The 12,921-nt window shown below is 36.5% G+C and overlaps 1 protein-coding gene across 1 annotated transcript; it reads right to left on the reverse strand.

Moving 5' to 3' along the window:
* Positions 1-7,754: 7,754 nt before the first annotated feature.
* trim35-28 (tripartite motif containing 35-28) lies at positions 7,755-12,704 on the reverse strand. Its single transcript, XM_060861852.1, has 6 exons — positions 11,891-12,704; positions 10,374-10,469; positions 10,022-10,252; positions 9,837-9,859; positions 9,638-9,759; positions 7,755-8,506 (listed from the first exon to the last, which is right to left on the reverse strand). Exons 1-6 carry the CDS (start codon positions 12,311-12,313, stop codon positions 7,980-7,982), a joined length of 1,422 nt encoding a protein of 473 aa, XP_060717835.1. The 5' UTR covers positions 12,314-12,704; the 3' UTR covers positions 7,755-7,979.
* Between the last annotated feature and the right edge of the window lie 217 nt (positions 12,705-12,921).

Raw genomic sequence — 12,921 nt, forward strand, 5'->3', positions numbered from 1 at the left:
TTTTATAGTTTCTATTATTTATATTTATTATATACTTTATTATTTTATTTGACACTAGATTTAATAAATAGGGGTTTCCTTTATGTGTTAACTTGAATTTAATCTACAGTGCATTAATAAATCTATCTATCTATCTATCTATCTATCTATCTATCTATCTATCTATCTATCTATCTATCTATCTAAGAAAAGTTGCAGCTCATTTGATCATCTGATCTCATCTACAAAAAAGCAGTGGTTTAGCTACAGTAACAGCAGCCTAATTGACAGATATTACTGTATACAACCAAAGACTTGTGTTAAAAAATGTCTATAATACAATCACCAATCAATTTCTTTGCATAGAACTTTTTAATAACTCAAGGATGGATACAATGAATAAAAAGGAAAAAAACACCTTTCTGGAAGAGATTATCAGTTGAGAAAATTTTAAACCTGAGACAACCGGTTTTAATGACTGAAAAAACAACAACATTGTCCTGTTTGCATAAGGTTCAGGAACAGAATACTCTATGGCTTCATTAAATATACCTTCAATTAATGAGCAATTATTATTTAATTAATATTTCAAAAAATAAATCTGCTCTGTGTAATCTATTTGGTAACACTATACAATCACAGTGTATGAATAATCATGTGCCAATACCAGATCTGATTCCTAAATATAAATTAATGTTGAGTTACAGCATGTACTAATCACAAACTAATGAAGAGCTCACATAATGTGATGTGAGTCATGAATGTATGTGTGATTAACGACCACCTCAAGTACATGTTAGTACAGTATTAATTAACATATGGGGTAATCTCGATCAAACATGCTCTGTAAGGAAGAATATGAATTAGACATGCATAATTTAAATGGTTCATCATTGCAGATCATCAGGCCCCGAGCCACCCAGACCATGTACGTCAGTTGGATTTGAAGAGAAATGCATGGAGAATGATGAAAAATGGGTTGAGCTGAAATTATTGGTGTTTGCTAATATTGTGTCTTTCTACATCCATTATGAAGGATCGGACATTTCCTACCTTTTCTTATATAGCTTGTTTGACTGAGTTCACCCCTATGTTTTAATTACTACATTAACTAACACACATGTACTAACATACTTAAGGTCATTATCATCATTATTTAAACATGATACATAGATCTCTTCATTAGTTTGTTATTATGAATTAAATGTGCATAATGTTTCTATATCCAGCTTGCACACAAACATCATTTTGTGGCACTGGATTACTTTCACAGTATATAGTGATCCTTACTACTGAACACAATAATAACAAACACTAGTAATTTCATCTCAACCCAATTTTCTCTATCCCTTTTTCTTTAAATCCCACTGTAATTCTAGTACATTCTCTGGGTTTCTTGGCCCTGGCACTCGCATTTGCCTAGAAAGGTAAACAATATGAAATATTGCACATTTAATGCATATTTTTTCTCATAGTGCATGTTTGACTCTTTTCCCCCAATGTGTAAGTGATTATAATTCACTAACAATCATGTACTAACATGTACTTTATTTGTTATTCAGACATTAATTTATAAGACTCACATCATAACGTTAGCGCTTCACTAGTGTGTGATTAGTACGTGCCTGTATTCATTATTGGATCATATTTACATAAGTATTGATACAGATATTAGTGCATGATTGTTCATATACTGTTAGTGTAAAGTGTTACCGATTTTTCTGCCTCTAAAGGGGTCACTGGCTGTTAAATTTAATCCCTGAGCTAAACAATATGAAACTAATCATGGAAATAAAGTGTGATATGTATAGATATAGCTATTTATGATTTCCAAACACTTCATTTAAATGAACCTTTTAGCAAACAGGCAGGTTACCAGTTTACAAGGTACATAACTAATATATACTAAATTCTAAAATCCCATTGTTAAATAAGGTAATTGTATGCATTTGAACAAAGCTTGCAAAATGAAATGTGCCACCATAGAATGCATAAGGAGACATTAAAAACTGATCATCAATTCAAAAAGAGGAAATATCTTATTGCACATATTTAGATATACAACATAGTTGCATGTACTATAACTTAAAATAGAAATAACTTGGCAGATAATTGGCATCCATGAAGAACAACCTACCATTTCATCTAAGAAAAATCATTGCCATGATAACATTTTTGGTGTCAACACACATAGTTTATGTAAAACTGAGATAATACAGGTCTTAAATTAACTTTTAAAAGATGTTAGTCATGCTACACAGCTGCTAATCACATCCAAGCAGTTCATTGCGTGAACCTGGGATGAAAGGACCGTCCAAAAGATGAAGAAGGTGTCATGAAGAGCCAAGCTGTTAAGTGACTTGTTCTGGTTCTTAACTTAAAGCTGATAACTTAGAGCTGATAATATTGATTGAGTAGCTTAATTTCACAAAAAAAAAAAAAAAAAATCAAACACTCATATAAACTGATCTTAAGTGACATTTATTCTAAGATAATAAATAACTCTTAAAAAAAACCATTTTGCAACAAAACCACATTACCAGTGTGACCAAATCCATTCAATAATGCAATACAATTATACTTAAATTACACTTGAAACCTTAAGTAACCTTAATAAAGTTAACCAACCCTATAAACTGGTATAAAAATGCAGAAATAGTGTACAGAACAGAAATAAAGTACTGAACGGTGTTTCCCAGGCTTCTGGGAATTTTTCAGGGTTTGTGTTACTGTCAGCTTGATGGTGGAGGTTGATGTAATCATAGTAGAGTGGGAAGCTGGTCTTAGTACTGGTCTAGTACAAGTAATTGAACAAATAATTCTGTTATAATAACAATTAAAAAAAAACAGAAATGGAAATATAAAAAGGAAAAGATAATTATTATTATTTTGTAAAAATAACAACACATTATATAATAATAATAATAATAATAATAATAATAATAATAATAATAATCGTCATCATCATCATCATCATCATCATCATCATTTTTAACCACTATTTATTCTAGACCTGCTCTTAAAGCTATTTTATAGTCATGTTAATCATGTTAAGTGGACTTAACACCAGACTCTGACAGCACACTGAGTGGCTGATTAAAATAAAGTAGTGTACTATTATTATTTGTATTATTATTATTATTTAATTGAAAACTACAAACTACTGTATTCATGCTATATTTTTCAGTGTATGTTCATGATCTAAAAGGCACAGGCGATATCTCTGTAGCCTAGAGAATCTTTGTAAAAGTTTTAACTGAAATGAAAAATCTCATTGGATTAACTTTATCTGATCGTATACAAAGGAAATGTACAGAAGTCCTAAGAGGCCATGCATTATTATATTTTTTACTTTCTTGTTTTCTCGTGACTTTTCTCGTTATCTTGACATAACAAGAGTTGTTTATTTTTCTCGTAAAAGCACATGCGATCCTTCAATAAGACAGGAGCTTGAATGGCTTCTCATCACTGTAATGAGTCTGTCTGTCTTTTGCCCTGTTTCTGTCTGCTGTCTGCCTTGCTGTCAATCAGTGTTGTATAAAGTACTAGAAAGCAATACTTGAGTAAAAGTACAAGTATCGTACTAGAAAAAGACTTTGGTAGAAGTGAAAGTTACCTTTTAGAATATTACTCAAGTAAAAGTCTTAAAGTATCTGATATATACTGTACTTAAGTATCAAAAGTAATTTTCTGATATTTAATGTACTTAAGTATTTGAAGTAAAAGTAAAAAGTAATATTTCAGTGATTTTCGGTAGGCATAAGAGGCACTTCATCCGGTAGGAAGAATCTTTCATTCCAATGTACAGAAACATTTCTTGCAAAGGTTTCTTTGCCAGGTTTCATGCGGTTCTTACGTTCACATCGAAGTTTGTGTGTCTTTTTATTGTGCGTGTTCGCTTCGCTTGAGTTCAGTACGGTGTTTTCGTCAAACGCGCATGTGAGTGGGATGAAAATACCTCAAAGTTTCCCAGTAGGAGCAAGATCATTTGAGTAAACAATTTGTGTCAAGTTCGCTCTCAAAATGGAAGGGAAAAAAGGTGATGATCATGTGTGCCCATGTGTATGATGTGGCTCTTTGTGGTAAAACAGTAAAAAAATGTGGCTCTGTTGTGGCTCAGGTTCAGTTGTGCTTCCGCCTCCTTTTGGCAACATTACGCTGAAATAGAGCGTGCGGAGCTGCGTAATGCAATCTAGGAGCAGTGATTCGCCAAACCTCCCTTATTGCAGTCGCAATTTTATTATTTACTTATTTTTTGTTTTTTTTATTTATTTTATTTTGTAGTAACGAGTAACGAAGATGCTTAGTGGAAATATAGCGGAGTAAAAGTATACATTTTATCTAGAAAATGTAGTGGAGTAAAAGTGAAAGTTGACATAAATTTAAATAGCGAAGTAAAGTACAGATACGTGAAATTTCTACTTAAGTATAGTAACGAAGTATTTATACTTCGTTACATTACAACACTGCTGTCAATTGTTTGCTCCACCCACTCATTGGTTACCATGGACACTAATTGCACTCTATCTCCCCCCAGGTGTATCGTGTTAGTCACTGATTGTCTCTGCTTGGTGATTGGTTCCTGCTTGCTATATCTACCCTGTTTGTTCACTTCCCTGGTGTTGGTCGTTGTTGTATGTGGGTGTCGATGTTCCTGTTTCCTGTGCACTCAGTGTTCTGCCCTGTTCTGCCTGCCCGTTTGTTTGCCTGTTTCTTGTTTCTGTCTATTAAAAGTCTAAACTGCACTTGGATCCTCACTAGCCTTTGTCTCGTCACGACAATCACATGCTTTGTTGTGTTTATGTGGGCGGTACTTCGTCTTTACCTGTTTGTTGTTTCCTGCCATTGCACCTTTTCCAAGTTAAACTAAATTTGATGTCCTATATGTGCCTGTTCTGTTGTCTTTGTATTTTATGAGTAATTGTTGCATGTTCACACAGCACGGTTGGATGCGGTTCCATGTTTCTATAGCTTGTCAGGTTAACCGTGCCATATGCGTCTTGTGTTATGTTTACATTTTGGTTATAGTGTAGTGTGTTCATTAAAGCTCTGGTTTCCCTACATTCCTGCATTTGGGTCTGATTCCTGTTCGTAGGTGATAGGGACTGCCGTGGGGATACGGAGTCCCGTCCTCCGCATGTTACCATGATGCTGCTATACTGCTGCCTCTAGAACACGTTCTTATGCAGAGATCAGGAGAAATTAAGTCGTTATCACAAACAAGAAAGAAAAAAATATATTAATGCATAGCCTCTTAGGACTTCCGTAGTATTATGCTTCTACAAATATAATATGACATGCAAAATGTGACCCTGATTAAAATGACATACCAATTGTTTGCTAGCACTTATTTTTTAGAAGGCATGATTCAGTGTTCTTGTGTGCATCAAATCATAATTATAATATAAATAAAATTTAAATTGAGTTTGTTTATAAAATTGAAATAAGTGCTTTCGTCTGTCTCCTGAAAAAGAGCAGAAATAAGTTGTGGAAAACTAAAAAATATGCTGATTATAGTGAATTTCTTCAGTAAAGAAAACTAAACAAACCTACAAGCAGTATACTCTGGTAATAAAATCCTAACTATTATGTGAGTAGATATAGAAAAATGTTTTGACAAATGTTATAATCTAAAGGTAAACAACATAAATTAATTTAGTCTTTCTCTGAGGTTTTGTGACACTATAGATTCTGCATGATTAGGATGATCCTGTTTCACTCCCATGTATATGTGCAATTGATTGTAATTTATAACCACAAAACCGGTTTGAGCTTTATTTACTTCTATAAGCAAAGCATACTTCAAAAGCTGAAAGTGTCCTATAAGCTCTACACATAAGCTGATTCATGAGCTGATGCAATGGCTGACTCAGGTGTGAAGAAGGTTTTGGTCAGAAGGTTTTGATAAATTTTCTACACAAGTAGCTCTGACTTGTGTTATAGCCAAAACTACAAACACAGGGTTAATTTAACATGCTCATTCAAAAGAATAATTGTTAACGTACTAACACCTCATGTTGATGATGTTTTATCCTAAAGTTCACTGATATCCTGAAGCTCAGGAAACTCAGGAAACAAGGCTGAAGACACCCCAGACAGGGTGCCAAACCATCACAGGGCACAATCACACAAACTCATTCACACACTACATTTACAACTTAGGCTAACATGCTAACCCCTTTAAGATGTGCTGTAATACAAGGATTTTACACTTTGTGGTGTCTTCATACCAATCGGTCATTGATATTTCTTCTTTTAACAGTATGCCCTGTGGTGTATTTCTGTCAGGATACAGAATAAGCAGATATAAGATATATATTAGATATAAAACATATATAAGAAACGGGTGTGTCTTATCCCTATCATTTTTTTTTTTTTTTAACATTTTGCACTGTAAAACTCTTCTCATTTTGTATTTGAGAAGACAAATTCCAAACAGGGGGCACGGTGGCTTAGTGGTTAGCACGTTCGCCTCACACCTCCAGGGTAGGGGGTTCGATTCCCGCCTCCACCTTGTGTGTTTGGAGTTTGCATGTTCTCCCCGTGCCTCGGGGGTTTCCTCCGGGTACTCCGGTTTCCTCCCCCGGTCCAAAGACATGCATGGTAGGTTGATTGGCATCTCTGGAAAAATTGTCCGTAGTGTGTGATCGCGTGAGTGAATGAGAGTGTGTGTGTGTGTGTGTGTGCCCTGCGATGGGTTGGCACTCCGTCCAGGGTGTATCCTGCCTTGATGCTCGATGACGCCTAAGATAGGCACAGGCTCCCCGTGACCCAATGTAGTTCGGATAAGCGGTAGAAAATGAACGAACGAACGATGATGAAATTCCAAACACTTGGCTAATTTATGCATTTTGAATGATGAGACAAGACCTGCTGTTTTGGACATGCTCTTACCCAGTTGTATAGCCATTACAACTTGATCACTCTGAACCTTACAGTTGCTCAATTGTCCTGCTTCCAAGAGGTGCCACTGAAATGCGATAACTCTGGTTTTAATGTTATGACTGGTTGTTATATATCTTTGTATATATAAACATATGTATGTATACCTTTGGTTTGGTTTGTGTTACTCAAAAGCATGACACATCAATTCACATAAAGCATCACTGGGCTCACTGGATCTTCGCATCCATTGAAGGTATTTATATTGTATTTATATCGTCTTTTCCATGCCCTGCATAACCTTGGTTTCATGAATTGAGTTTTCAACCCAAGTGTCTAATTAACAAGCTTGGAATGTGTGTATATTAAAATCTCTATTCTTTATTTAAGAGTACTTCCAGAAGAACAACACATTAAGTGCAGCAAAAAACCCAAACAAACAAACAAAAAGAATTGTGTAAACTGGTGCTAGAGGAAAAGCTAGAACACTTACAAACAAGAGAGATGAAGTCCATGGTTTAAGGGATAAGAACTGTTTTGGTGGAAGACCTACATAATGTTAGTCCTTTGTTTATTTTAAAGCTGATTATGCATGATGAATATATTTGTCATTACAAATATATATCCTCATTATTATTATTGTTGTTGTTGTTGCGGCTATTGGATCAGTTAACGTCTGCCACATTGGCTCTGCAGGCCAGACTTTGTACATCCTGTTGTAGATTTCTGTAGATTCTCCTCTGGACTGTAATCAAAACACATGAATCCAAACAAGCAAATAAATGAGAACTGATTTATTTAGCCAGCTCTGCTTTTGGCAGAATAATGAACAATGAGCAAAAACAGAAAATAAATACCGGCCCACCTGAATGATTTTCGACAAAATAAAACTCTTATTAGTGTAGCGCTGTAGTTTATAGATGCAGGCTTCTTGACATGATACATTTTCAATACAGTCAGCATTTACGAGCATTCAAGGATATGAGTCATTAAATCATAAAGGAATAGCATTAAAACTAAAAGTATAATTTGACTCAAAACATATAAAACATGACTAGTTGTATTGTCTATACATTTACATGTCACACTGTATTGTTACATCCCTCTGCATATCGCTGCTATTTTGTGAGTTTTTCAGGCTGGATAGTCAGGGGAGTTTTGTGGAGCCCAGGGCCAAAGAGAGGGAAGAGCTTTGCAGGGAATTCATCATTGTAGGTGATGAGGTGTGCTCCACTGTCAGCATCCCAGAAAGACACCTCTCCTTTATTCATGTTGAGTTTCACCCTGATTTTCTCAGGCCTCTTTTCCACATTTAGTTGGGTGCGAGGAGAAGTCAGACCGTTGTACACTCCTTTACTTAGGCCGATGCTCCATACACCTCCTGATGTAGTCACTGTGAACTTCCTCTTGCGAGCCACATTCTCCTTACATACTCCGAGGACCCACTTCGGGCTATCACCTACAAAGACCTCCCAACGATGGCGTCCTGTCGTAAAACCCTCCGAGCCCAGGACAAAGACGCAGGGGTCAAAACGTTCAGGGTTGTCTGGGACAGATTGCCTCTCTGTGTTCTCTTTTACACTTGCGTAGTCAGGGGACATGGATAGCCATGGAGAAATGGTGTTTGGATCCATGAGCACTGGAACTGTAGAGAAGACAGAGATTTAGATGTTAATTTAAGTCTGTAGCCAAATTCAAACATTTTGCACTTAAGTCAGTGCATTTGTTTCTTATTATATACGAGACATTTAAGGCAAATGAGAGGAAAGGTTCACAGTCAAAAGCAGGCTACCACATGCTGTATTCAGGATTCTGATTGGGGGTTAATGTCTATGAGATATTTCAGATTATCCTTCTATGATCTCTCCATCTCTCTTCTCAGGATGATTCACGTAAGTTCTAGACAGCTGACTTCTTTTCTGCAAAGATGTTAGCCACTAATCGCAGAATTGATAACAGTATAATTGGATAAAAAGTTATAGGAATGTCTATATGGCATGTATACATTAACTGGCATATGCTTGTGCCTACAAAATCATAAATACAATATCAATAAACAGTGAAGAACCTGCATCTTGAAACCCATTAACTATGTTCATATTTGTTTATACTGGAATTCACTATATGGCCAAAAGTCTATGGAGACTTGAACAATACACCAATATGTGATTGATAAACAAATCCAATTTATCCCCCTTTCATTTTTTAATAACCTTCACCCCGGGAAGGCTTTTCACACTAGATTTTGGAGAATAGCTCTATAGGGATTTGGTCATTCAACCATTCACAAGAGCATTAGTGAGGTCATGCACTGATGTTAGTGGTAGATGTCAGTATTCCAGTTCATCCCAACAGGTGCTCATTGGAGGCCACTTGGCAAATATCATGCTAGAACAGGTTTGAACCTCTTAAGAAAAGCTTAATGCTTCAGCATACAAATCCATTCTAAATAATTGTGAGCTTCCAGCTTTGTGGCACACGTATGACTTACATGATGGTGTGATGGTCAGTTGTCCACATACGTTAGGCCATATGGTGTATGTGTGTTGTGCTTAGCAACCTTGCAACCCTGGTGCTAATCTATTGGTTGGTGTTGGGCTTTTTTTTCCCACTCCTGTAAGGTTTCTTCAATCAATAATTTCTGGTGACATTATATTAATTAATAAAATACAGTGTAGAAGTATGGAGACTGAAATCTGGACTCAAAGTTCCAGAATGCAGTACAACTATACAATTCGTTCAGGGTCATGTTTTCTGAATAAAAAAGCACACTTACAAAATTTGACCTTTGAACGCATGCTGTCCCAGACTTTATAATCCAGTGCTCCGACATGTGAGGCCATGTTGATGAGAGCTCCAGAAGGAAACTTTTGGGATTCTTCTTCTGTCCACTGGGCCCTAGGACACATCAGCATAAATAAATGTTGCATGTTCAAATTATCATCTGAAACAAGATGGATAAGCACAAAACTTACCTAAGTTTAAGACTCTGGTAATTCTGGAAGAAAAAAAATTACTATTAACAAGTTTATTATTAACACGCTTTGCCTATTAACAGACATATTATTCCTAATACTTCCTAGTAATAAAAAGTCAGATCAGATGGCATGCACTCTTTTTAACTAATATAAATTTCCATTTTAAAAGACAAATTTCATACTTGTAAGATAACTAAATCATCTGCACCCATCTCCCTACTCAGTGACTGAACCAGCTCAGTGAGATGGTTGATATCAGAGCTGATGCTTTCAATCTTCTTCTTCATCATCTGTTTCTTCTGAGTCTCTTCTTTCTTTAGGGCTAAAATTCTGGAATCTTCTTCTTCTTTTAGAATCTGACGAAGCCTCTCAAACTCCTGTCTAATTTGCTTCTCCGCTTCCTCTGACTGGCTCTGTGAAGTGAGAAGTATTTAGATTAAAAAAAGTCTACCCATAAACCATGAGCAGCATTAGGTATAAAAGCGGGTAAGAGGGTGGCAAAGAGGGTAAAAGTTGGCAGCGAATATAAATTACCTGAATAAAACTGACTGTCTCATTATATCGTTTCTTCATCTTCTTAAATGACTCCAGTTTATCAGCAAGTATCTTGATTTTGAGGTTGAGCAGCTCCTAGAACAAAACAAATTGCCTACTATTTAGTCTTTTACTTTTATCATATCCATCATAATGTATCAATAGTAGTTTTTTGGAATATATTAGTCATAAATGAGAAGGTAGATCTCTGGGATTTTAGTCCCATGTGATTCTGACATTCCAGTCAAATTGTATGTACTGCATGTGCATAGTGTATTTTACCTTATATAGTGATACAGAGATCACTGTATTTTACAGTATATCCCATCTAAATTGACATGTTGGTAAATAATTACTCTTGTCCTGTTCTCTAAAGTATTGAGAAAGCATGCTCTTCTGTTGTCTGTTGAAACCAATTATTTAACAAGATAGACAAGGTTAAATAAACCCTGAAACATTTGTAGACTTCAGGTAAGTATAAGTATAGTCAACCTACTGTACATTATATGATCAGGCAGTTGACTATTGATCAACATATACATATATACACACACATATATATGTGTGTTTACTGTTTGTTTTACTTCTCTGCTAAATCCTAAATTTTTTGCACAATGAACTGTATAATATACAGTATGCACGATGGTCATTGCTATTTTGTGTATTCTTTCTGTACTGTTTTGTATTGTTTGTTTGCACTGTCTTTTACCTTGCATGTTTTGGACTAGATTGCACAAATGCACTTTATGTGGCTTGGACAGCTTTGTGTTATTCTATGTAGCACCAGGGTCCTGGAGAAACAGTTTCATTTCACTGTGTACTGCCTCAGCTATATATATGGTTGAAATGTCTTTTTTGTCCCGCGCTGCCTTCTTTGTCTTTTTTGTCCTGCACTGTTTGCACCAGGTTGCACAGATGCACTTTACGTATCTAGGACTAACTTTTTTTTTTTTTACCTTTATTTTTTCAGGCAAGTCATTAAGAACAGGTTCTTATTTACAATGGCGGCCTGACAGGCACTTACTAAGTCCTTATAGCTCTGTCTTTGTTCTATGTAGCACCAAGTCCTGGAGAAACGTTGTTTCATTTCACTGTGTACTGCAACAGCTATATATGGTTGAAATGACAATAAAAGCTTCTTGACTTGACTTGACCCTTGATACACAGCACACTCATCCCCTGATTTGTGTATATGCACAAACAGTTTATGGCTCCATTATTAAAGACAACATCAGTCTATATAAAAAATACAAACAGCTGCAACACACTGTAAGGAACACGATATCAACCCTCTTCAGCATACAGGAGCTCACAGGCGTCAGTGATTGGCTAGTGTCACTATCATATGCTATTACTGCTTGCACAGACAAAAACAAATCTCCAAGACTTAAAATCATGATTAGCTGTAACTTCAATCATATGAGATAATAATAATAATAATAATAATAATAATAATAATAATAATAAATAATAATAATAATACACTGGTCAGTGTAAATAAAAGGCAGATGACCAACCTGGCAATACTTGACTCCATAGTCTACAGGTTTGACATCATGATAAGAATGAAGTGTAACACACTCAGCACATATGGGCTCTTCATCCTGAACGCAGAACAGATGCAGATCGCGTTGGTGTAAGCCGCAGATCACTTGTGGAGCTTTGGTAATTTGCCATCTTCTCTCTTTCTGAAAAGATTCAGTCGAGTTCTTCAGGCCTCGGTTCGGAATCGGAGTCTCTCCGTCGCAGTTCTTACGACACACAGGACACGTCTTCGTGCTTTTGGGCTTCCAGCTGCGTTCCAGACACTCGCTACAAAAGCTGTGTCCGCATGAGAGCACTAAGGGGTCTTGGTAAAGCTCCCTACACACCGGACAGCTCAGATCAGACTCCAGAAGAGACGGTCGGTCTGTAATATCCTCCTCCATCGCAGACGCCATTTTGAAAAGATCCTCGTACTTTCACTTTCAGCTATAAGTTTAGACCTTTAAACGTAAACGTTTAGGGGTTTTACCCTCATATACACCTACTCACCCAGTACGTGAATCCCAAAAGCGAATTATTACTAAATTGTTCTCGGTAACTTTAGCTTTAAACGGTTCTTTCAAACCTTGCTGAACTTCCTTGTTTTCCAGAACGAGTCCTTTAGCTGTAGTGCTAACACCCAATCAGCATCCTCTACTCGAGCATGCGCAGATATGTTTATATAATATTCGTTTTTTACGACATTACAAAACGTTTTGTGACCAAATAATGACTTCGATAATGTATTAAAGTAGCACGTGAAATCATTCATTCATCTTCTACCGCTTATCCGAACTACCTCGGGTCACGGGGAGCGTGTGCCTATCTCAGGCGTCATCGGGCATCAAGGCAGGACACACCCTGGACAGAGTGCCAACCCATCACAGGGCGCGCACGCACACACACACACACTCTCACGCAATCACACACTACGGACAATTTTCCAGAAATGCCAATCAACCTACCACTTTGGACCGGGGGAGGAAACCGGAGTACCCGGAGGAAACCCCCGAGGCACGGGGAG

This window comes from Tachysurus vachellii, chromosome 25 (genome assembly GCF_030014155.1).
Source record: "Tachysurus vachellii isolate PV-2020 chromosome 25, HZAU_Pvac_v1, whole genome shotgun sequence".
Classification (NCBI taxonomy): domain Eukaryota; kingdom Metazoa; phylum Chordata; class Actinopteri; order Siluriformes; family Bagridae; genus Tachysurus; species Tachysurus vachellii.